The sequence below is a fragment of the Ambystoma mexicanum genome, chromosome 10 (assembly GCF_040938575.1).
Source record: "Ambystoma mexicanum isolate Mex_15411 chromosome 10, UKY_AmexF1_1, whole genome shotgun sequence".
Taxonomy (NCBI): Eukaryota; Metazoa; Chordata; class Amphibia; order Caudata; family Ambystomatidae; genus Ambystoma; species Ambystoma mexicanum.
This window is the reverse complement of record NC_090932.1, coordinates 899,398,348-899,421,182: the sequence shown is the minus strand read 5'-3', so window position 1 is coordinate 899,421,182 and position 22,835 is coordinate 899,398,348. Positions and strand designations below refer to the sequence as shown.

Here is a 22,835-nt window from a genome sequence, read left to right as displayed (position 1 = left end):
AAACTTGGCCACTTCTAGACAGACTTTTTTGGCGGACATGCCTACGACTAATGCCCTCCAGATGGTGGTAATCCGCCAAGAACGGAGACTCCAATCCTTGGAGAGTATGGTGCTATGGAAATCGATAACACTATATCGGAAAACTAAGCTAGCAGAAGTACTCTCCCTTACAAATCATCACCTGTCAAAATAAAAGTCAAGATCTGATGCTCCAAAACAGGTGGGCAAGGATTTCGAAAATAATGAAGGATCGTGACTTGTGTGAAGAATAACTATGCTTTAACCCCTCGCAAGAAAAAGAAAGGAAAGGGTTAAATGAACTACCAGTGTATCTGAAAAAATGTCCATCTCCAATCTATCGAGATCTTCTCTTACAAGTGAGACTAAACATCTTAAACACCAAAGAGATAGCTCTGGAGAGGAAATTCATTTCTCGGAAGGAAGCGTACTGCCGATTCTGTAGAATGGAAGGCACTATTGAGACTCTGGTGCATTGGGTGACTGTCTGCCCTAACCTGACTAATCTAAGCTCCATCTATTTGAATAAAACACAAACGTCAGTCCATACGGAGCTAGATCAGATGTGGTGGGAGTGGTTAATTAAGGGAGAAAGCACCAGCCTATGCCTTGAAGTTCCAAAGTTAATCGAAGCTATCTTACTGAAGATAAAAGCCTAGCCTTGTTTGTGACACAAGGAACAATAGTCACTCGGGTTCATTACAAGTCATCTGGCTAGTGCTTCGTCCCTACTCTTTCTCCCCCTTACTTCTCTGGTTCCTATCAAATTTGTTCTCATTTTAGACATGTTTCACTACGAATGTATTTCAATGAACAGAAATGATAGATAAATCCAATATAAATGGTTAATTTAATTTGTAATGTTAACTGATAACTTGCTTATTTTAAATCAATGTACATAAAAAAGACATTTTTCATTGTGTGTTTGGCCATATAATAAATGTAATTTTTATAACTGATAATCCAAGGCTTCTTCTTGTCTGCTTACCTTTTGGGCTCATTGTAGACCCCTTACCTTACCAAGCTTATCCTTCCTGGGACTTAGCCTTGACAACTCGCCTAGCTCCCTTGAACTGGTTTGGCTATAGCTCAGAGTTGTCCCTGTCCCAATAAATGGGTAGTCCTATACATCTGTTCACCAGGCCAGAGTATAGAAAACCAGTCCTAACAGCTGACGACCTCCTTCAAAAGTTCCAGTCATCCAAAGCTGCTGCATAGTCCCTGGGCTAGGCTGTGCTACAGCCCTCTGTTCCAGCAGGAAGGGTGTTTTGAGCTTTTACCTCTTTTGCCCACAGTGGAAGAGGTCAATTCTTGCAGGGATTGTACAACTAGTTTCCTCCACTGCCGTTTGTTGTTCCTGCACAAGATTTTATTGTAGCTTTGACTTTCCTAATGGAAGCTCCGTTTGAGCCCCTGCATTCATTTGCTTTAAAGTTGTTAAACACTTAAGGTGATCTTTCTAATAGCCATCGCTTCCATGAGGTGAGTGAGTGAGCTCCAAACATTATTTGTTAAACCTCTCATTTTGGTGTTTTTCAAGGAGAAGGTGGCTTTAAGAGTGGCTGCAGACTTTCAACTCGCTCGGAAGATCTTCCTGTGTTTTTTCTGCACCCGTCCAAGGCAGAGGAGCGATTCCATTGGCTGGACCTAGTGTGGGCCCTAATACTGGTGTATGTGCCGGCAGGGCTCTGACCAAACGGACCCTGTGAAGGTGGATCCTCCTCTGCATCTTGGAATGCTGCAATTTGGTTGGAAAGGATGTACCTATAGGTCTCGGAGTTCATTCGACCAGAGGACTGGCTGCCCCTCTGACATTTACTAGGCTACTACGTGGACCTCGCTGCTCAGGTTTGCCAAACATTACTGCTTGTATTCCCAATCAGGGCAAGGTGCTTGTTTCGGTTGGGCGGTCCTCCAGAGTTGGTATAGGTGGTGTCCTTGCTCTCCTCCCTTTTCCAGTATGCTGCTATGTGAGTCTATTATGAATGAGTAATCCATGGTAGGAAGGAATCCATTAGAAGAACAAATGACTTACCTCACAGTAATTTTCTTTCTGATGGATGTTCCTCCCACGGATTCCTCATCACCCACCCATCCTGCCCCACTTGGCAGATAGCTAGCACACCTTTCAGTTCTGCAGTTCCTCAGCATCTGGGTGCTAGGGTAAAAGGGTGGAAGTAAGGTCACAGAACACTGCACCTCAATATATACAATTCTCAGCATTATGTCAGGTGCCTAGAGCAGGTGCGATGCAGGGCTGTGCTGTGCCTCCTGGTGGCAGAAATGGTTACGAAGACCAGCTGCTCTCACAGATGGATGTTGTAGATGAGAAATCCGTAGGAGGAACATCCATCAGAAAGAACATTATCGAGAGGTAATTAATTTGTTCTTCTGTATCATGCGTATAAATCTTTGAGACCTCTTGTTTCTCAGGCCCCACTTGTGTATGACCTATGAATCAAGACTTCTATTGCATTATCAAAGACCTATCTTTTAGATTCCTAGGCGCAGACAATATTTCAATAAAATGATATAGACTATTTTTCATGTTATATTGGCTTAATGATATAATCAGAAGTCAAGACATGACTATTGCACACATATTCAATGAATATGTAAAAATATATATATTTAATGTCAACAGTTATTGTTGGGTGCAGTGTCCTCTGTCATTCAAACATCACATTCACTATATCCATGGCCAATTAATACACATTCAATACTGTTGGGTTGTTTTAAAATGGAGGTTGCCTCCACAGAGGTCCCTGCAACTTCTTGCATGACTAAGTTTAGTTGTTTTGCATATAGCAATGTTTTAGTTATTCTGAGCATTTTTGTTAAACTATTTAAAAAATCTAAAATGTTGTAATTTGAAAATGTATTTTCTTTTACAGACATTGTATGATAGTGTGTACCTGACTTTGTACAACATTTGCTTCACCTCCTTACCAATCCTGATGTACAGTCTGTTTGAACAGCATGTGCATCCTCATGTATTACAAAGCAAACCTGTTCTCTATCAGTAAGTATACTCTTAAACTAAAAATGTAACCCTAAGTAAGATTGGGTAGCTTTCTATCTTTTTTTTTTTACAGTACAATATTTCTGCTCCTGCCTTGAAGTAGTAGATGTATTCTCTCTGTGACTGTATACAGCTAGATAGTTATTGTATTCCAGTATGTATCTGTTTTAGATTCACATCACATGCTATGCATATGCCACTTTAGCCCACTCTGAGGACTGCCCTTCCTAAGCCCTTCTTGTTTACAATCAACTTCTTGAGCAGCACTCGGTTGCTTCCTAGCTAGACAGCCCAACAATCTTAGCATAACAAATTAGTTGCCTTCATAAATACCTCAACCTCGGAGAAACCAGACAGCTCATGTCGAATAATTGCATTAGGAAGCACCTGCGGCAGGCCCAGTGTCGTCTTCCAGACCATACGCTGAACAGATTTCGAGGATATCTCGCAGGTCCAGTAGTGAGGAGTCCAGTCCATACAGGACAATTGGTTCCACCTTAGCAAAGTAGAATTTTATTATAGGCAAAAGAGAATCTACAGAGAAGAATGTAGATCCTCTTCAGTTACGAAACAACTGTTTTATCTTTTCCCTCAGTAAAGCCCGGTTGACACCATAAACTCCTATTTGTTAGATTGTATCCCAAACAGCGTGTAGTTAGGACTTTCTCAAATCTTTGTTCCCCAGCAACCCAACACATGATTGTAGGTCTTGAGTTGTTGTAAAGAATTACCACCTTTGACTTTGAACCATTCGCTAATGAGTTATTTTTAGCCGGAAAGGTGGAAAAGAGATTGAGCTTTCTTTGCAGACCGATAGGTGTTCAATCAAAAAAGACTAAATCGCGTGCAAATGCCATCCAATGAAGCTTCAAATGCCCGATTCTCACTAGAAAGGTGACATCTTCTGACCACAGCATGTCTGTGTCTGAGTTGTAGGCATTAAGAAGCAAAAGGGGCCAGGACACAACTCAGTTTAACACTTAAGTGGGTTGGAACTGGCCCCATAAAGGCCCCATTTTTAGTAAGTCTCACCCTCTAAGATGTGTTTTTGTGTATCTGCTTCAGCAACCAAACCAGTTTAATGGGAACATGCCATTGCAACTGTTTCATCCATTACACACTGCTGTTGACTCTGTTGACTCTTGTCAAAAGCAGGGCTCATGTCCAATGAGGCCATATAGGCCAGACCAATTAAGACCCTAAAATGGGCCATGATTGTGTTCAGCGTTATGCCCATGCCCGCCCCAAGTCCCACTTGATAGCGGGAGATCAGCCTCAAAACAAGTAATTAAGTTCTTTCAATCAGAGGGTTACAAAAATAGTACTCGAAGCATCGAGCAGTGCTATAAGTCAAAAGTTGCTTGGGTCACCAACATCTCCCCTCTTGTATATCGGTATTTTCAACAATTTCAACCAAGAGGAGGACACCAAGTTGGACTCCCAAATGGTCTTAAACAATGGACACAACACCCATGCCCATAGGTTGGGATCAATTTTGATTGCCATCGGAGCCCGGGAGGCCTTTGCCTTAATAATAGCCCATACTACATCCTCCTCCACCCATGGACAGGGGATTTAGCTTTCAACCTCCACACTAGGGTTTTCCAAGCCTGGTTTGTATTATAGTACTAGCATATTTCTATGTAAAATGCACAACCCACGTTTCCTCTGAAATCACAAAAGCCAACTCGGGCATAGTGGTGGCCATAGTTTTGTTAATAGTAAACCAAATGTTTATATTTGCGTGACCTAAGTGTTTACAGCATCCCCCCGTTATCGTTGTTAAGTCCACTTAACCTGATGGATTTAAGGAAACTCTTCTAACGAGATTGAATCGTTTTCTTAGCCCTCTGGTAAAGTTCGACAGAGGGATATTCCTTGCGCAAGGCCCTCAGTTGCTGTCTTATTTGTAGTTTGGCGTTGATAATCCTGGAATTCGAAACATGAGACGGAGCCCCAGATTGATAAAGCTTTTTTCTTCCAGAGATAACCCTCAGACACTGCAACATCAGCGCCTTAAAAATTTCAAATGACAGTCCCCTCTCTGAAATGCAGAAGAGGCGTGAGACACATGTAGACTTACTGGGATGTTAAGGTTCAGAATCAGATGGTCACTAATACATCAATCAACCAATCTCAACAGAGAACAAAAGACCTCCAACTCATGCGAGACATATACATGATTGATCCATGACTGTGCACCACCCCAATGCCAACTATAGGTTACTTCCCCTCCTGTGGACCCTCAGGAACGCAGATGGACAACCCCCATTGGGTCAAAAAGAGTGCCACATATGACCAGGAACAAATGTCGACAACCCTGCGGACACCTCAACTATGGGGCAATTGCCCACACTACCCCCCGAATGGCAATGAGAATTGAGGTTCCTCCTCCCCCCCCAACTATGATGTAATGTGAAAGCCCTGCCTCCAGCCATTCTGCTATTACTGAACTCAACCCTGCCAACATTACAGAACCTTTAGTTGAAGCTGGGTTCCAATACATGTTAATGAATAGAAAGGTATGTGCTCACACAAATTGCTAGTATATTATCAGGTGCAGTAGCCATCACAGAACATTATACATTTAAACTCTGGTCTACTGTGATGAGCAAACCATCACTTGGTCTGCCTCTTTCCCTTTTTGGCCAGTTTTGAAAAAGTTACAAACCTGTCAATGTTAATTTGTTGGGTAGCCATAGTTTCCTTGTACATAAAAATGTGATTATTAAAGAGAGAAATCTCAATATACATTGCCCTAGAAATGTTTTTGAAACCACACACATTCCATGAAGAAATACACAACTGTAGGGTTAAGTTAAAGACACTTTGAAGACTCTTTAGCTTTGTTGAACATGTTGATTGCCGCCTCAAACCATGAGCAGTCCTGTTCCTGGAACAACAAAAATGAACCTGGGCGAAATGACATCAGAACATCTGTACACATTTAAACAATACCAAGTCTTGTCAAAAAAATATATATTTATTTATAAGCAATTTACACAAATATTTATTGTTCTCAACATCCACATTTAAACACCACCATTCATTCACAATCTCACTATACATGTCAATATTCCACACTTGTGGTACTAAGACCACCTAGAACCAATATATTAACATAAATTTCAACACCTCTTGGTGATTACAGTAAGTGTTAATACAAAAACAAATAGCATATTGCTTATTTGCAGTAACTCAACATATGTTTCGGTCGTCTTCAGGAGACGGATGGTTCTGTTGCAAACACTCCGAAATGTCAAAAGATGGAGGATGTCATCAAACCTCAATCTACAAACAAACAATATACATAACATCAGAATTCCGATCTCTTATTTGTTTAGACACAGGTATATCTCAGTTTATGTGTATACAGATTGGCACTCGCCTCCACATGAATTAATGGAGACGCGTGTCAACGATGGACTAAATCCTGCATGGTTCTAGATAACTCTGCGCCTATACTGCAACGTAAGAGGAGGACAAAGCATCTAGGTAAGCCTGCCCTATAAACAATACACCATTATATATATGGTGTATTATGAAGGGCCTACAATTCCCAAAGTCACTGGGAGCCGGGGCTTAACAGTCCTATCCACCAACAGAAAATCAGGGTTTAGCAGCATTTATTGTTTGCAAGCACGCCATAGGGTTAGGTAATTCATCCTTCACGCTGCATTGTTTCCCCAGATTTATCAAACAAACACTATTTGGTTCAAAAAAGAAAAAAAAGAAAAAAATGCTTTACAAAATGTTTTACACACGGAGGGACTACATGGCCCAGAAGTGTCTGGGAACTGGGGATCAAGAGTCCTTTCACCATGTTGATGGCATATTTAAGGAAGCCACGCCCAGGAACCAGCACGAAATTTGGTGTGTGTGCAGGACAAGAGAGAAGGAACCCAGGGTAAGTAAAATGTGCGTGTGTGTTTTAGTGTTTAAATTCACACAGTTTGTTTGAGGTTTTGAAGAGAGAGAGAGAGAGAGTGCGAGGGTAAACTCGACCCTTTCAATTCCATTTCTGCTGACAATCAGCATGCACAGCGCATGCAAATAGATGCGGGATGTGTCTGCTTTTCCCTTTTTCACGCATATAAAGGTGTTTGAACAGCCATGGAGCCCAGCTAAGGCAGCAGCCCAGCTAAGGCTGCAGTTGTGTGTTTTCCATCAGCATTATAAGCTGTTTGGCAGTCACTGTGCACACCGACCCATTATTATTATTTTTATTTTTAGGGTCAGAAAAGCCTAATATGACAGTGGGGTCGTTATAGACCTCCAGCATGATTGTACAAAGGTTCATGAAGGGAATTTTTATCTGTTTCCTCCACAAAACCCTATGTAGGGAGGGGCAGGGGAGTGAGACAGCAGCATTAAAAAAACCTTGACAATGTTCTGAGTTAGTTAGATATATGAGCATGACGTTTAGTTCCACCTATCCCTTCAGGAACATTGAACTGGAACCACCACGCAGTGAGAAAAAACTGGGGTACCAGAATAAGAACATATCTGGACTCGGCCACATGAGGTTTTGATTACCTCCAGTGTTGTCAAGATGAAAATATTTGAGTATTGAGTCTCTGTGTTGTTTTTCAGGCGAGAACAGGGATTTTTCCTCTTTGGATTTATTGACTAAAGACGCAAGACACCCCCATACATACATTTTTGATCAGGTAAGATAGTGTGTCCATACCATATAGATAATGGTGTATTGTTTATAGGGCAGGCTTACTAAGATGCTTTGTCCTCCTCTTACGTTGCAGTATAGGCGCAGAGTTATCTAGCACCACTGCAGGATTTAGTCCATCGTTGACACGCGTCTCCATTAATTCACGTGGAGGTGAGTGCCAATCTGTATACGCATAAACTGAGATATACACACAAGATATATCTGTGTCTAAACAAATAAGAGATCGGATTTCTGATGTTATGTATATTGTTTGTTTGTAGATTGAGGTTTGATGACATCCTCCACCTTTTGACATTTTGGAGTGGTTGCAACAGAACCATCCGTCTCCTGAAGAAGGTCGCTTATATTTGCCGGCTTTAATTAGGGGCCTATTGTGACGACCGAAACATATGTTGAGTGGCAGCAAATAAGCAATATGCTATTTGTTTTTGTATTAACACTTACTGTAATTGAAATGTATGTTAATATATTAGTTCTAGGTGGTCTTAGTACCACAAGTGTGGAATATTGACATGTATAGTGAGATTGTAAATGAATGATGGAATGAATGGTGGTGTTTAAATGTGGATGTTGAGAACAATAAATATTTGTGTAAATTGCTTATAAATAAATATATATTTTTTGACAAGACTTGGTATTATCTAAATGTGTACAGATGTTCTGATCTCATTTCGCCCAGGTTCATTTTTGTTGTTCCATTATATTTAGCCTGTAGAACCTGTGGCAGTAAGGCAATCCCCACTTCGAAACTCAGTCCTGTTCCTGGGCACTTGAAGAGACAGCTGTCAAGCTAGCCGCACCTCCCCTAGGTTTTTTAGTTGAATCTAAGGGCTCACTTACAATGTTTGGCAATAGACAAAAAAGCTCCCACCTCCAGAGGACCAGTTTGTTCATACAAATTATAGCCCAGGGATTGCAGAGCCTCTCTCTCCTCCCAGACAAATGTTATAACTTGTTTACCAAATTTAAAAGTGAACACTGAGATGGCCCTATCACTACCTAGATGCAATATGAGATGGATACTCTTCCATTCTTGAGCCTGTTGGTAAAAGAGCTCTTCAGACTGTTTCGTTTCTGCTATTAGGTGGCACTTTATAAACTGAAACTATTTCATTAGAGTGCAGCTAGGGAGAAATGGCATATGAGGAGGGATACAAAGTTGGTAGGTGGTGTTTGGTTATTTACCCACCCATTGACTGCCCTTGGCCGTGTTAATCCTTATGGCAATTGCCATCCACTTCCTGCCCCTCTCGCCCAAAACAATCTCCTGGGATCTCGTTAAGCTAGGTTTATCAAGCCTTGCGATCAAACATTGAGCTCAAAGTGCCAGCAGTGTATTTTTAAAGTCGTCTTCTGAAAGTTAATGACTTAATTGGAGCTTTACCAGATCTGCCTTCAACCACTCTATTTATAATCAGTATAAATGTCCTTCACAGAAGTCCTGTTAAAAATAAGCATTGTCAAAGCCAACAGTTTTGGCCTGTGTATACTTATTTATTAGGCATTTGCTAGGCACTGCTATTATATGTCCAGGCACTTGCACCATTTTGCAGTTGCTACCATTAATGACCAGTTATTACCACTACGACAGTGTCTTGCAAATGCCTTCACAAAAGCCAAAACGGTTGGCATTGCTAATGCTTGTTTTTTGCCATCTATTTTGGTCATGGATAAGTAAGGAGCATCACTCAACATTTCCTTCACAAGGTAAGCAATAGTTCTTCAGCATGGGGTCTGGCATGGATTCACATGCTCATGAATATTCCCCGTCGTCAGGCTGGGAATCCTCGGTAAAGAAAAATCAGTATCAGTTTCGTTTCTGATCTGTCTTTCGTAGTAGTAACCAATCACTGATCTCTGCCTCATACTGACCACAGCCAATGACTGCCATCTCCCTAAGCCCCGCCTCTGGCAGCCATCTTCAGATTTTTACCGCACGTTCAAGTGTTGGGATCCTCGTGCTATTGCTCTCGAGCTTTAGTGCGTTTTCGCGCTTTTTCATAGGAAAATTTTCTCTTTTTTCGGTCAAAAGAGCCTCAAGCTCCACCGTTTCTTTATCCGATCAACGGGGACCCGTGTCAGATTCTTCTACGCCCCTCAAGGGTGAAGATTTCGTTGAGCCACGCTTTTGGAGGACTCCAGAAGTTTCTCAGGCCCATCTCAGATATGGCCCAGGAGAAGGGAAGCTCGACGCCCGGAAAGCTGTTCAGGGTCTGCCCTGGATGCCAGCTTCAGAATGTCTTCAAGGAGGACGAACACTCCCTTTGCCTCTACTGCCTGCATGAGGACAAGATGCACGTGGAGAAGGACTGTGCGTTTTGCGGCAACATGTCGGAGCGGGCCATGAAGGACCGCCATCTGCGCCTCGCCAACTGGCTGGAAGGGAGGAGCCCGTCAGGCGAGAAAAAGAAGAAGTCCGAGTGGTCTTATAGACCTTTGAGGGCACCCCGGTGACGGGGGCCCAACAGAAGGCCAAGCACTGCGAGTCTGCTGGCACCGGGAGCGCCGAACGGTCGGGCTCTTCGGTTTCCAGGCAGGGCACAACCTCCCCGGCGCCATCAACCACGAGCCAACGCTCTGGCTCAGGTAAGAGGAAGCCCGAGCACCCTGCGAAGCTTCTGGAGAGGCCCCGTCGAGCTCGAAGGCCCCATCGGAGGGGGAGCTAGACGGTGACCCTCCCCCCAAGGAGAAGGCGGTGAGCGCACCTAAGGTGGTGAAAGCCTTGATCCACCCTACCAAAGCCTCTATCGAGACAGTCGCAGCGGCCCTGGCTCAGCCTGTGGAGGCTACACCAGTGGAGGCGACCTCGGGGCCCAGAGTCTCCCTGTCCTCTTTCAAGCCCATCGACAGGACCCCCGTGAAACCTCCGACAGAGAAGAAAAAGGGGGGGCAGGAGGCCATTGTGGATTCGGCCTCAACCTCTGAAGAGGAGCTGATCGAAGTCTTAAGCCACAGCATTGGCGTGGAAGAAGACCAGCCCATCGGGAGGGACCCCGACGAAGGAGACGACAAGAACATCGCGGGTGCCGACGAGGTTCCTGACCGCCCGTCGGAATCCCCTCAACCAGTGCTGCAAGACAACTCAGCGGCCATTTTGTTGGCTATACAGTCCTTATGCTCGGAGATAAGGACGAGATTGCCGTTACCACCAACGGAGGAACCGCTCCCGACGGGGGACCCAGAGCCAGGCCCTTCTGGGAGCCCTCCTCCTAAGAGAAGGATTCATCCTCCACCTCCTTTTCAACCATCGCGCCCTGCTCAGCCCTCCTCCCCGTCCACGACCCGTGGGGATGATACAGGGACGGACACGGCCGCGACGGGTACAGACGACGAAGTTTACGACGAGGATCTTCCATCGTCACCTCCTCCCCGGGCTTCCCCGCCCGACGAGATTGGATCGTTTCATGCCATGATCGCCAGGGCAACCGAGCTTTTCCAGCTCTGCCTGGAAGAGAAGAAGGAAGGTTTCCTTTATCAACGGCGCGAGACCAAGAGGAAGACGGTCCTTGCTGTACCTCTACTGGACGATATCTGGGATGAGGGTCTCGCCCTCCTCAAGAACCCATCCACAACACCTGCGAGAAGGGATCGGTACGAGAAGAAGTACCGGGTCCCGGACGCGGCCCCCTTGTGCCTTCGGGCACAGCCAACCCCGGACTCGATCGTCTCTGTGGCAGCCAGGAAGAAAGCGCGGGGGGCATCGGCCCCTACGTCAACCCCCCCCCCCCCCCCCCGGACGGCGAGGGAAAGAAATTGGACACGATGGGACGCAGAGTCATCTCATCGGCAGCGACGACGATTAAGGCTGCCAACGCCTTGGCTATCGTAGCCCGCTACGACAGGGAGTGTGGTACAAGATCGCCCCCTGCTGGACTTCCTACCGGACGACAAGAGGGCGGAGGCCCTAGAGATCTTGCAGGAAGGAGAAGTGGCGTCGGACCACGCCATTACGATAGCGACGGACATCGCTGACACTGGGTTTCGCCAGTTGGGCAACGGCGTGTGCCTTAGACGGCGTGGATGGCTCAAGGCAAAGGACTTCTGGCAGGACGTGCAGACCAGAGTTTTGGACATGCCGTTCGACGGGAGCAACCTGTTTGGGAAAACAGTGGACGATTCCCTACAAGCCATCAAGATGGACACGGAGACGACCGGGGCTCTTGGTGTTGTCCAGCAACGACGGCCGCCCTTTCGGAGCACCGGAGGCAAGCAGGGTGCCTCCAAAGGTTCCGGCGGCAGATATTCCACCTACCGTCAAGCGGCCCGTTCGTCATCACAGGAAGCCTACAGGGGACGAGGCAAGTCAGGCGGACCCCGCCATCGTCGCCAGGGAGGACAAGGCGGCAAAGCCTCGTCGAAGCAGGACTGAACCGGCCGTGGGGTCGGGCCCCCACCGAAGCATCCCGGTGGGAGGCCGGCTGGAGAACTTCGTCAGCGTGTGGGAGTCCATCTTCACCGACCGTTGGGTGCTGGATGCCCTGGCCCAGGGTCACGCGCTCGAGTTTCTAAAGAAGTGCCCGCGCGTTCCCCCCGTGGCCAGGAAGGAACATCACGTCCCTCAACTTCTCTTGGAGGTAAAGGCGATGCTCAAGAAAGGCACCATCGAGCTCGTCCCAAAGAGGCTTCGGGGCTCCGGAGATTACTCAAGATACTTCCTCGTGAAGAAGAAGACTTGAGGATGGCGTCCCATCCTGGACCTACGACGACTGAACAAATTCATCAAGGCACAGAAGTTCTGGATGGTCACCCTCCAGCACGTCCTGGGTCAGCTGGAGGAGGGCGATTTCCTGTCGTCGTTGGATTCGGAGGATGTCTACTTCCATATCCCCATCCTACAGGGACACCTAAAGTTTCTCAGATTCGTGGTCCAAGGGCGTCACTACCAGTTCAGAGCCCTTCCCTTCGGATTGAGGTCGGCACCCAGGGTGTTCACCAAGTGCCTCGCACCGGTGGCGGCGTGGCTGCGCCTGGAGGGGATCCGCGTCTACCCCTACCTGGACGACTGGCTCATCCGAGCATAGACAAGGGAGCCCGCCGCGGAGCACACGGCGAGGACCGTCCAACTACTCACGGACCTGGGATTCTCCATAAACTACGCCAAGTCCCACCTGGTGCCCGCGAAAGACGCACTGTTTCTGGGAGCGAAACTCGACACAGTGGCGCTTCTGGCCTCTCCGTCGGAGGTAAGGACGAGGGCCATCTTGGGCAAGGTGCACCAGATGCTGGTTGCAGACGCGGCCAGGGTGAGGTCCATCAAATCCCTCCCCGGAATGATGTCTTCTTGCATTTATCTCATCCGCCTGTGCAGGCTTCGGATGCGCCCGTTACAGGAGTTCCTGGACGCTCGCTGGATCCAGACGACGGGCAGCTTCGAGGACAGGATCAAACTCGACGAGAGCTTCCGACGAGCAATCTGATGGTGGGGCACCCGCGCGCATCTGACGGTGGGCATGGACTTCCAGACCCCAGGCCACCAGAAGACAGTAACCACGGCTGCCTCCCTGGAAGGGTGGGGAGCACACACCGAAAATCTGCACGCGAGAGACCTTTGGCTTCCGACGGAGAAGTCCCTCCATATCAACGTCCTGGAGTTCCGTGCAGTGTTTTGGGCCCTCAGGTCCTTTCTTCTGTCCCTCAAGGGCAAGGTGGTGAGGATCTTCACCGATAACACCACCACCATGTTCTACATCAGGAAGCAGGGCGGTACCAGATCCCCAGCCCTGTCCAAGGAGGCGCAGGATCTGTGGCATTGGGCCGTTGCCCAAGGGATGTTTCTGGTGCCGTTTCATCTGGAAGGAATAAAAAACACCATCGCCGACTCGCTCAGCAGAGAGCTGCGCTCGTGCCATGAGTGGGGAACTACGACAGGATCTAGTGGACCGCCTCTTCCGACGGTGGGTCACACCCCAGATCGATCTGTTCGCGACAGCGACGAACTCCAAGTGCCGGAGGTTCGCCAGCAGGTTTCCCCAGCCGAGGAGCATGGGCGATGCTTTCTCGTTACCCTGGGAGGGCCTGTTTCTATACGCGTTCCCTCCATTGCCGTTGCTGGTCCGGCTCATCAACCAGCTCAAGAGGTCACGGTGCAGGATGATCCTCGTTGCACCTGCGTGGCCGAGGCAGATATGGTTCCCGGACCTTCTGGACTTGTCAGCGTCCCCGTCAATCAAGCTGCTAGTGGACGAAGATCTTCTCTCCAGGGAAGGAGGCGCCATCCTCCATCACGACCCGAAGTCGCTGAACTTGCAGGCCTGGCTCCTGCAGCGTTAGAGTTTGGAGGTTCCGACATACTGGCCGACTGCAGAGAGGGTCTTGCAAAGGCCAGGGCGTCCTCAACTCTTAAATGCTACGGACACAAATGGAAGAGGTTCTCTGTCTGGTGCCACGCACACAGAAGATTAACCCTCTACGGATTACGGCTCCTCAAGTACTGCCGTACCTACTGACACTGGCCAAGGCTGGACTGGCGCACGCTTCCATCAAGATTCATCTTGCTGCGATCTCCCGATACACCAGAACCACGGGACGGACGTCTTTGTGGTCTCATCGTCTGGTGAAAGAATTCATGAAGGGACTGTTCAGGTCCTTCCCGCCGGTGAAGGCTCCGGCCCCAGCGTGGGAGCTCAACGTGGTGCTGACCAAGCTCATGGGACCTCCGTTCGAGCCTCTGCACTCAGCTCCGCTGAAGTTCTTGTGGAAAACAGCGTTTCTTGTGGCCATCACCTCTGCACGACAGGTGGGAGAGATCCAGGCCCTTTCCTGCAAGCCCCCGTACTTGACTTTTCACGACACTAGGGTAGTGCTCAGGACGCACCCCTCCGTCATCCCCAAGGTGCCATCGGACTTCCACCTCAACGAACCCTTGGTGTTGCCTGTTTTCTTCCCGTCGCTTTCGTCGCCGGCTGAAAGGACTTTGCACTCGCTGGATGTGGCTAGAGTGCTGAAGTTCTACGTGGACCGCACGAAGAGTTTTCGGAAGACGTCACAACTTTTTGTGAACTTTGGACCTGTCAATCAGGGGAAGGCTCTCTCAAAGGCTTCCATTTCCAGATGGCTCTCCGGCTGTATCATGTACTGTCATCGGTTGGCAAACCGACCGCTGCCCGGCCGTCCGAGAGCCCATTCCACCAGAGCGATCGCAGCTACCACGGCGTTCCTATCTGGTGTGCCCCTGCTGGACATCTGCAGGGCTGCTACGTGGAGGTCGACGCACGCCTTCATGAAATTCTACTGCGTCGACCGGGATTCCAGGGAGGAGGCCAGGGTCGGCCAAGCAGTGCTGCGCAACCTGTTCGCCTAAGGTGAGCCTGGTGAGAAGGTAAGAGATGCTTAATGTTGAGTTGTTGTATTGCTTAATGTTGAGCCTGTTGCCACCTCCCATGGTTATGCATGTGTGTACTGCTATGTATTCTTTTATTCATGAGCATGTGAATCCATGCCAGACCCCATGCTGGAGAAGGAACAAGTTACTTACCTGTAACTGTTGTTCTCCAGCATGGGTCTGGCATGGATTCACATGCGAACCCTCCCGCCTACCCCTTTGCGGCTCTTCACTTGGTCATACTGCCACTTCACGTGCTACCAAATCTGAAGATGGCTGCCAGAGGCGGGGCTTAGGGAGATGGCAGTCATTGGCTGTGGTCAGTATGACGCAGAGATCAGTGATTGGTTACTACTACGAAAGACAGATCAGAAACGAAAATGATACTGATTTTTCTTTACCGAGGATTCCTAGCCTGACGACGGGGAATATTCATGAGCATGTGAATCCATGCCAGACTCATGCTGGAGAACAACAGTTACAGGTAAGTAACTTGTTCCTTAATAGACAATGTCAATATCATCACCAGGAAGTTACCTTATGTCATTGTACAGGATGCTGAATTCTTCAGTGATGGAGTCTGGGATGACCGAGGTTGGAACTGGCTGCAAGTTTCATAAGCCAATTAGCTTACCCAGTGAAAGGGTTTGTCAATAAGTTATTAAGTGCACGCCTACTATCGCTGGAGATTAAACAAGCCGTGGCATGGTTCTCCCTTTGATAACGAAGTTGTTTATTCTTCCTATATTGCCATCTTCTTGCCCATATTCATAATTCCATTTGTTGGTAATCATCTGGAATCTGTTGCAGCCCGCCAAGCGACGCATGGAATATTGAACATCAAGCAGGCTGGGGTTCAACCAGGCTTCAGCTGAGAATGTTTGGAGTTGCCATAGTGGCTGACATCTGGATTTGGGCGACCTTTGGCTCCTCCGATGTTTTCGACTACAACTTCCATCAGCCCTCATAATGGTGAATAGGAAGGGATTATGAGAGTTGTAGTTCAAAACATCTTGCAAGCCGCAGTTTGCAGACCCCTACCCTAGGTTGTCTGTCCTTATGGCATTGGAGGAAGCATGCAAATCTGGATTTAAAATTGTTCTCCATCAGAAAACAAACTGTCACAATAAGTACTTTTTAATCCCCAGTTTTTCAAATCACATGCAGGTTACCTCATGGAACCGCAATCCCAACCCAAGTGTTTCATCTCCAGACACTGTTTTATTTTTTTATTTAAAAAAGTCATGCATAATATATCCAATATTAACCAATATACCCACTTGCCCATAACCCCCTACCTATAATTTGTCATCATTGGTTATACTGATAAGCAACTCTAATAATAATCTGGATAGTGTTGAGATGTAATAGAGTTTATGATGCGTGAATCTGCTTAGATTCATATGCTGTGCATATAGTCCAACATCTAGTGGTAATCGCGGAGTATTGCATCTTTCTTTCGAAGATCAAAAGGGGACGTTGACATGGGCATGACTGTAACACTATCCCTAACGTGACGTGTGATGTATCCAAAATCCCTCACATGTAGAGGTCCCTCAGATTGTTTTTTTTCCACCCAAGTAGTTGGTCGCCTTATGCGGAGCTCGGAAGAGTTCATATTGCTAAGTAATTACTTCTTTGTCCCACGACCGATGGTCTAGTCTTAGTTACTTCTTTTCGACTACTACGCCAAAGACATCCACTGCTGATCGGTGACTGGTGCATCGATCAACGTCTGTCAACTGCCCTTGGGCCAGGCCCTTACATTAGGGAGAGTGGGGCCCTGGATTGATTCTTTTTCGAGTATGCATTTCCTTTTCCCTTCTCTTTTCCTCTTTGGTCTGGCTGCCATCTACCTCTGCTATAGAGAGGACACCCTTTACATTTTGTCCGTCGTGTAACGGAAAATTCCCCTGGAAATGCGCCCATCGCCGATTCAATGGTTGTTTACCTCGTGATCACGACGAGCGTTCTTGTAAGTCCGCCAAACTCTTTCGTCCCGTCGTTAAAGGATAGGCGGACAAAGCGGTGGGCGCCCAACGCATTGCAGGCCGAAAGTTGTTCCCCTGTTGGCATCGTCTCTTCTAGTGACGAGGACTCCAGCGGCAGCCATGCCTCTGACTTGGAAGCTGTAGACCTTTCGGCAGAACCCTCTGGTTCCGAGATGCTTTTCCCAGCAGACAGGCCACCGGCACGGTTATGGGGAGTTCACACCCCGACGACAAGGACACACACGCACCACCCAAGGCAAAACACACAACACCTAAGGCCTCCTCGACTAGCACGTCGAAGAAGTGCCATATGCCAACAGGCCCGCTGAAAACGTAGACGGTGCCTGCCGAACCTCGCGGTCTGGTTTGCTCCCTGCAACCATCTTCTCGGCATGCGAATGGGCTTTACTCTCATAAGGGCATCCCCATAAAAAAGCACACGGCTACTGACACGTCGTTCAAGGCCGCGCTCGCACCTAAGGCTTCAGTGGACTCGGCAACTGCGACGACACCTTCAGGCGTGTCGAAACTCAGCATTCAGCCGCTGAAAATACGCAAGAGTCTTGCAGCTATTATTTCGGCAGCGGAACAGCCTTTCAGAAGGGGGAGATTTACCTGATAAAGCCCTAGAGAGGGGCTGGGGGCCTTCAGAGTACTCCTCACGATGAGAGAAGGTGCTTCTCCCTCTCTAGGGCTTTATCAGGTAAATCTCCCCCTTCTGAACAGCCTTTACCTCCTCCAGACCCCTCTGCTTCATCCCTGTGGACTAGGCAGAGGTTTGAGAATTATATGGATAAGATGTCCCAATTCATAGATTTCTCAAAAAAATACATTACTCCCAAGAGACTTAGGGAGGAAGGGAGGAGGACTTCAGCACCATTCCACCAAAGCTGCAGAAGCTTCCAATTCAGTCACAAATCCACGAGGAGGAGTTATTTGAGTATTCGGAACCAGAAGAAACATATGAGGACAATCCTTTTGGTCAGGACACAGCTCACCAGTACCCAGATTGGGAATAAGATCAGCCAGAAGATCAAGGGCCTTGCCTCTCACCCACTCATACACCAGACCCAGACATTATTTGTTCAGACCCGCTTTCTTCACCTCAGCAAAGGCAGTCCTCGTCAATAGATGACCAGATGGTATTTAATGCCATCCTAAAGAGAGCTGCAGATCACTTTCAGATCGCTACACAAGAGACTGTCCAGGACACTGACTTTGTTGAGGACATTCTCAAAGAAAAAACTCCCACGAGTCAGGCTATTTACTCTGCTCAACTCCATAAAGAAACGCCTCGCTCCTTCTTTGTCTCCTTCCCTCACAAGGGCTGTCAACCCTCGGGTTGAGAAACTGTTTCGCCCCTCTCCATCTGACCCTATGTATATTCGAGGTTATGCCACACCGGACTCTGGTTGTTCCAACCACCAGAAAGAGGGCAGGGGTGCCACTGTCCCGGCCGAGACTCCCCCGGATAAGGACTGCAGAAAAACTCTATGCCCTCGGCAAACGTATTACCACATCTGCGACCTATTCAACCAGAATTACAAATAATAGGACCATTCTCGCTAGTTACAGCGACCTACAATGGGCTCTGCTCCAAGAAGGCCTCCAAGAGGTCCCTGAACCCCTGCGTTCACGCCTGCTGGCGGTTGTCTCCAAGGGTAAACCGGTGGCCCATCATTTTTAAAGAACACATTAGACGCTGCTGAAACTGCGGGACGCACTCTGGCACAAGGAACTCTCCTCAGGAGACACGCCTGGCTGAAAAATTCAGGCTTCAAGCCGCAGACTCAGGCCTCCCTGTTAAATAAACCTGTAGAGGAGTCAAACTTATTTGGTAAGGCTGTTGATGACGCCTTGGAGACGGCTAAAAAAAAGAACATGAGACGCTGAAATCGCTCAACCAGATTACAGCCAAGCCTTTCCAACAGCAAGGAGGTTCAAACTCTCGTCGTTCCTTTCAATGTCGGCCCTTCTCCCGATATCACCACGGGCAATATGGCGCTGGCGGCACCCCATTGTCCTCTGGACAAGGTTCATCTGGCAACAGGCTGAATTTCCTAACCTATTGAGTCCCCCAGCAGCTTTGCTGGATTTTTGGGGTTTATTTTTTTCTCCTGCCAAGAGTGAGACTCTTTTACCCTCACTCTTGGACATGACTTGAGAGTGTTACTGTGACTTGCTATGTGCTTAAAGGCTAGGGGGTAATTTTCCCCATAGGCCATCATTGGTTTTTGAATGTGTGTTACACAGCACCCTCAGTGCAGTAGCACAGTGGTGTCCTAGAGACCCCCAAACATAGACTCCACACCCTGGGACTGACTACTGTCTCCCTGGGTCTGTAAAGTTACCATTGACTTTACTAGTCTTAACTTAGGAACTTAACCAGTACAAACCATCTTACTGTGGAAGTACTGGTAGGGGCCATTAGATTGCCCCTGGGTCTGTTGTCGAGGGGGTACTGTCCCGTCCCCCCTCGCCGAGTTCTGGCTGTTGGCAGTGGATACCATGGAAATATTCCACCAGAATATTTCCCAATGGGATTTCCCATTGTTTTTAATGCACCACTTTTTGGTGCAATGTTAAAGATACCGCCGGTTTATTTATTTAATATAAATTCACCGGTTGGGATTTTTGCCAGAACTCGCCGCCAAAATGGCGTCTAGGTTCACTTCAGTAACCCTGAACCCGAGTCGAGCCTTTGTTCCACTTTTGGCAGGCTTCTGCACAGAAGCCCTCCAAAGTGGTGCCATTCTGTCTGGGTACCACAGGGGGTGTGGGAGGGGGTTTAGGCACCCTGGACTGAGTTGCCTTGCCAACTCATGTCGCACTCTAGTGTGATTGGCCCAAGTGGTGAGCCACCCCGCTCTCCACTTAGCATGTTTGAGTGACAGCTAGGCTGTCTGAATGGGGGTTTGCTGCATAAAAGCAGGGTTTTTGGGACTGGTTCTTCAGAAGTCGCCACAGGACCTAAGAAGCCGAAGAGGGAGAAGCCGAGCCGACCTGCCAAGACGACACCACCGGTGAAGCCCTGTAGAACCGTCTCACCACTTTTCCCGACGACAGAGGAGATCTCCCGCCGGAGAGTCTTCTTCCCTTAACTGGTGGGGACAACCAGTTGCTGCCTTCTTTTCGCCGCCCCGAAGCATCTCGTGGCCGCCTTGTCTGTGCCAAGCACCCTGGCAACCGGGATACCACTTTTACCTCAACCCCGAAAGAGGGGTAAAAATCCTTTGTGACCGGAAAACTCCACGGCTGGTCTCTTCCCTGGTAGTGCAACGATCTGCAGCTTTCCTCCACGTCGGGATCACCTCTTCCCCTGGACGACGCCGCGACTTACACCCACTACCAGGAACAATTACCACCGCTGGAGGATCCTTTCCACTTTTAAAGGTACTGTGTTCCGCCCGGCCTCCCTTGCCACCGATTGTACGGGGTAGATTTAGCCCTCGGCTCTCGAACCTGGGTAGGCCTGGGACACCCTAGCTAAACTTTTCAGAACCGTAGTAAAACCCTTTTCTCTCACCTGCAAAGACTGATGACATTGTGTGATCTTGGGCACATTTTTCGCCTGGCTCCCTCTAAAGCGGGCCCCGAACTAATTCTCCTTGTTCCACCATTGACTGTCTTTGCTAACCTTATGTGAAAAGTGTTTTACCTTACTGCTCTCTTTATTTCTGCCTTTTCCCTCCCTTTTGGTAATACTTATTGGAGTGTCATCTAACGTTAAGCGCTCACCTCTGTTTGGAAATAAGTGGGGTTAACTTAGAATTGTCCAACAAAGGATTAGGGATGTACATATGAGTAATAGTGACTGTGTTTGACTTTCTTATCTTTTCTATAGTGCTAGTGTAATTTATGAGTGTACCTTTAATAAATAAGTTTATACTTTTACACCCAGCTCTGGTCAGTGTTTGCTTGTGCTACTGTGCCTCTGTACCTATTATGTATTCTCTGTATACTGCCTAACTCTTCTTGAGGTAAGTCTGACTGCTCAGCCACAGCTACCACAGTGAATCTGTGTGGTACAGACTGCTACCAAGTGGGTTTACTGCCAACACCTGTAGACTTAAATCTTTTGCAGTGGTCCCAGAGGGAACTGCACAGGTTTCTGCCTAACATCCACCTCAAGAGGCTCCCCGGCCTCCACATCAAAATGACTCACCAGTCCGGGTCCCTTCCCATGCTTCCCCGGTCGTGAGGCAGTTGTCATCACTCATTCACGCATTGGAGGGGATCACATCAGACCAGTGGGTATGCAAGACATTCACCAACAGTAATTACATCGTGTTCCACCGCTGCCTCAATACCACCCACCAAAGAGCAGACGCCTATCACCAGCACACCTGCAAATCCTGCCGGAAGAGGTGCAGATCCTTCTGGAAAAGGACGCCGTAGAAGTCATCCCCATTCACCAGGTAAACAACGGTATTTATTCAGTGTATTTCCTTGTACCCAAAAAGGATCTCACCATGCGCCCTGTGTTAGACCTGCACCCAGTAAACAAATATGTCAAACCACAAAAATTCCGAATGACAACATTGCAGAAAGTAATCCCACTGCTGGTGCAGGGGTATTACATGGCAACATTGGATATAAAAGATGCATACTTTCATATTTCAATGTTGCCAGCGCACAGAAAGTACCTAAGGTTCATGATATTGGACACGCACTAACAGTTCAAGGTTCTTCCCTTCGGCATTGCCTCAGCTCCACAGGTGTTCACGAAGATACTGGCAGTAGTAGCTGCTCACCTGCGCAGGCAGTCCTTCCCAGTCTACCCTTACCTCGACGACGGGCTAATAACAGGGGATTCGTACGGAACATGCCTAACAAATACCCAGAAGACTGCAGATCTCCTCTTCAGTCTAGGTTTCTCGATCAATGAGAAAAATTCCAGCTTAGACCCAGACAAGTCAAACAGTTTCTGGGGGCTCTAATTCGGACCAAAGACGGCTGGCTGTGTCATTCCCTCCAACGAGAGGGTTCAAAACATGCTGTTCCAGATCCCTCACTATGTAGCCAGTCACGGGGTGACCGTACGCAAAGCCATGCAACTGCTAGGGATGATGACCTCCTGCATCTACCTACTACACGCACGTCTGCGTATGCGCCCCATGCAAGAGTGGCTCTCGGGCCAATGGTGTCAGGCCAGCGGACAATGGGACGATCTAGTGGTTGTCTCGGCAGCCCTCGTTCAGTCTCTGCAGCCCTTGTTCAGTCTCTGCAGTAGTGGTCAAGGGAAAACCTTCTGCAGGGGAAATCCTTCACCACTCCCGCAGTAGAAGCCACTCTTAACACAGACGCATCTCTGACATGGTGGGGGGCTCACCTCCATCAGAATGCGCACAGCGTGTGGTCCCGAGCGGTAGCAGCCAACCCCATAAACGTATTGGAACTGCTAGCAGTGTTCAAGGCCCTGAACGCATTCCAAACACACCTCCAGGGGAAGACAGTCCTTGTCCTCACGGACAGTAATAGGCCCATGTATTACCTAAACAAAAAGGGGGGGCACTCACTCTCCAGGGCTGCCCAAACTGGCACACAACATATGGAAATGGGCTCTCAAACACAAGATGTTCCTCCTGTCGCAACACGTTCCAGGGGAACTCAATGTTCTTGTGGACGTACTCAGCAGAGACTTCCCACTACCTGTAGAGTACGAGTGGTGATTGCATGAGGACATTGTTCTCAACGTCTTCACAGACAGGGGCTTCCCAGAGATGGACTTGTTTGCAAATCTAGAGAATGCACAATGCCCAGATTATGCCACCAGGTACCCTCAGAACTGCTCCA

General features: G+C 48.1%; 1 protein-coding gene across 7 annotated transcripts in view; it reads left to right on the top strand.

The window, feature by feature from the left end:
* The window catches only part of ATP11B (ATPase phospholipid transporting 11B (putative)), a 1,683,501-nt gene that overhangs the window by 1,002,106 nt on the left and 658,560 nt on the right, over positions 1-22,835 (top strand). For all 7 annotated transcript variants that reach the window (XM_069618659.1, XM_069618656.1, XM_069618658.1 and 4 more), the window contains one exon: positions 2,913-3,040. In XM_069618659.1, the coding sequence (XP_069474760.1) occupies positions 2,913-3,040 (128 nt within the window). The remainder of the gene's footprint in view (positions 1-2,912; positions 3,041-22,835) is intronic.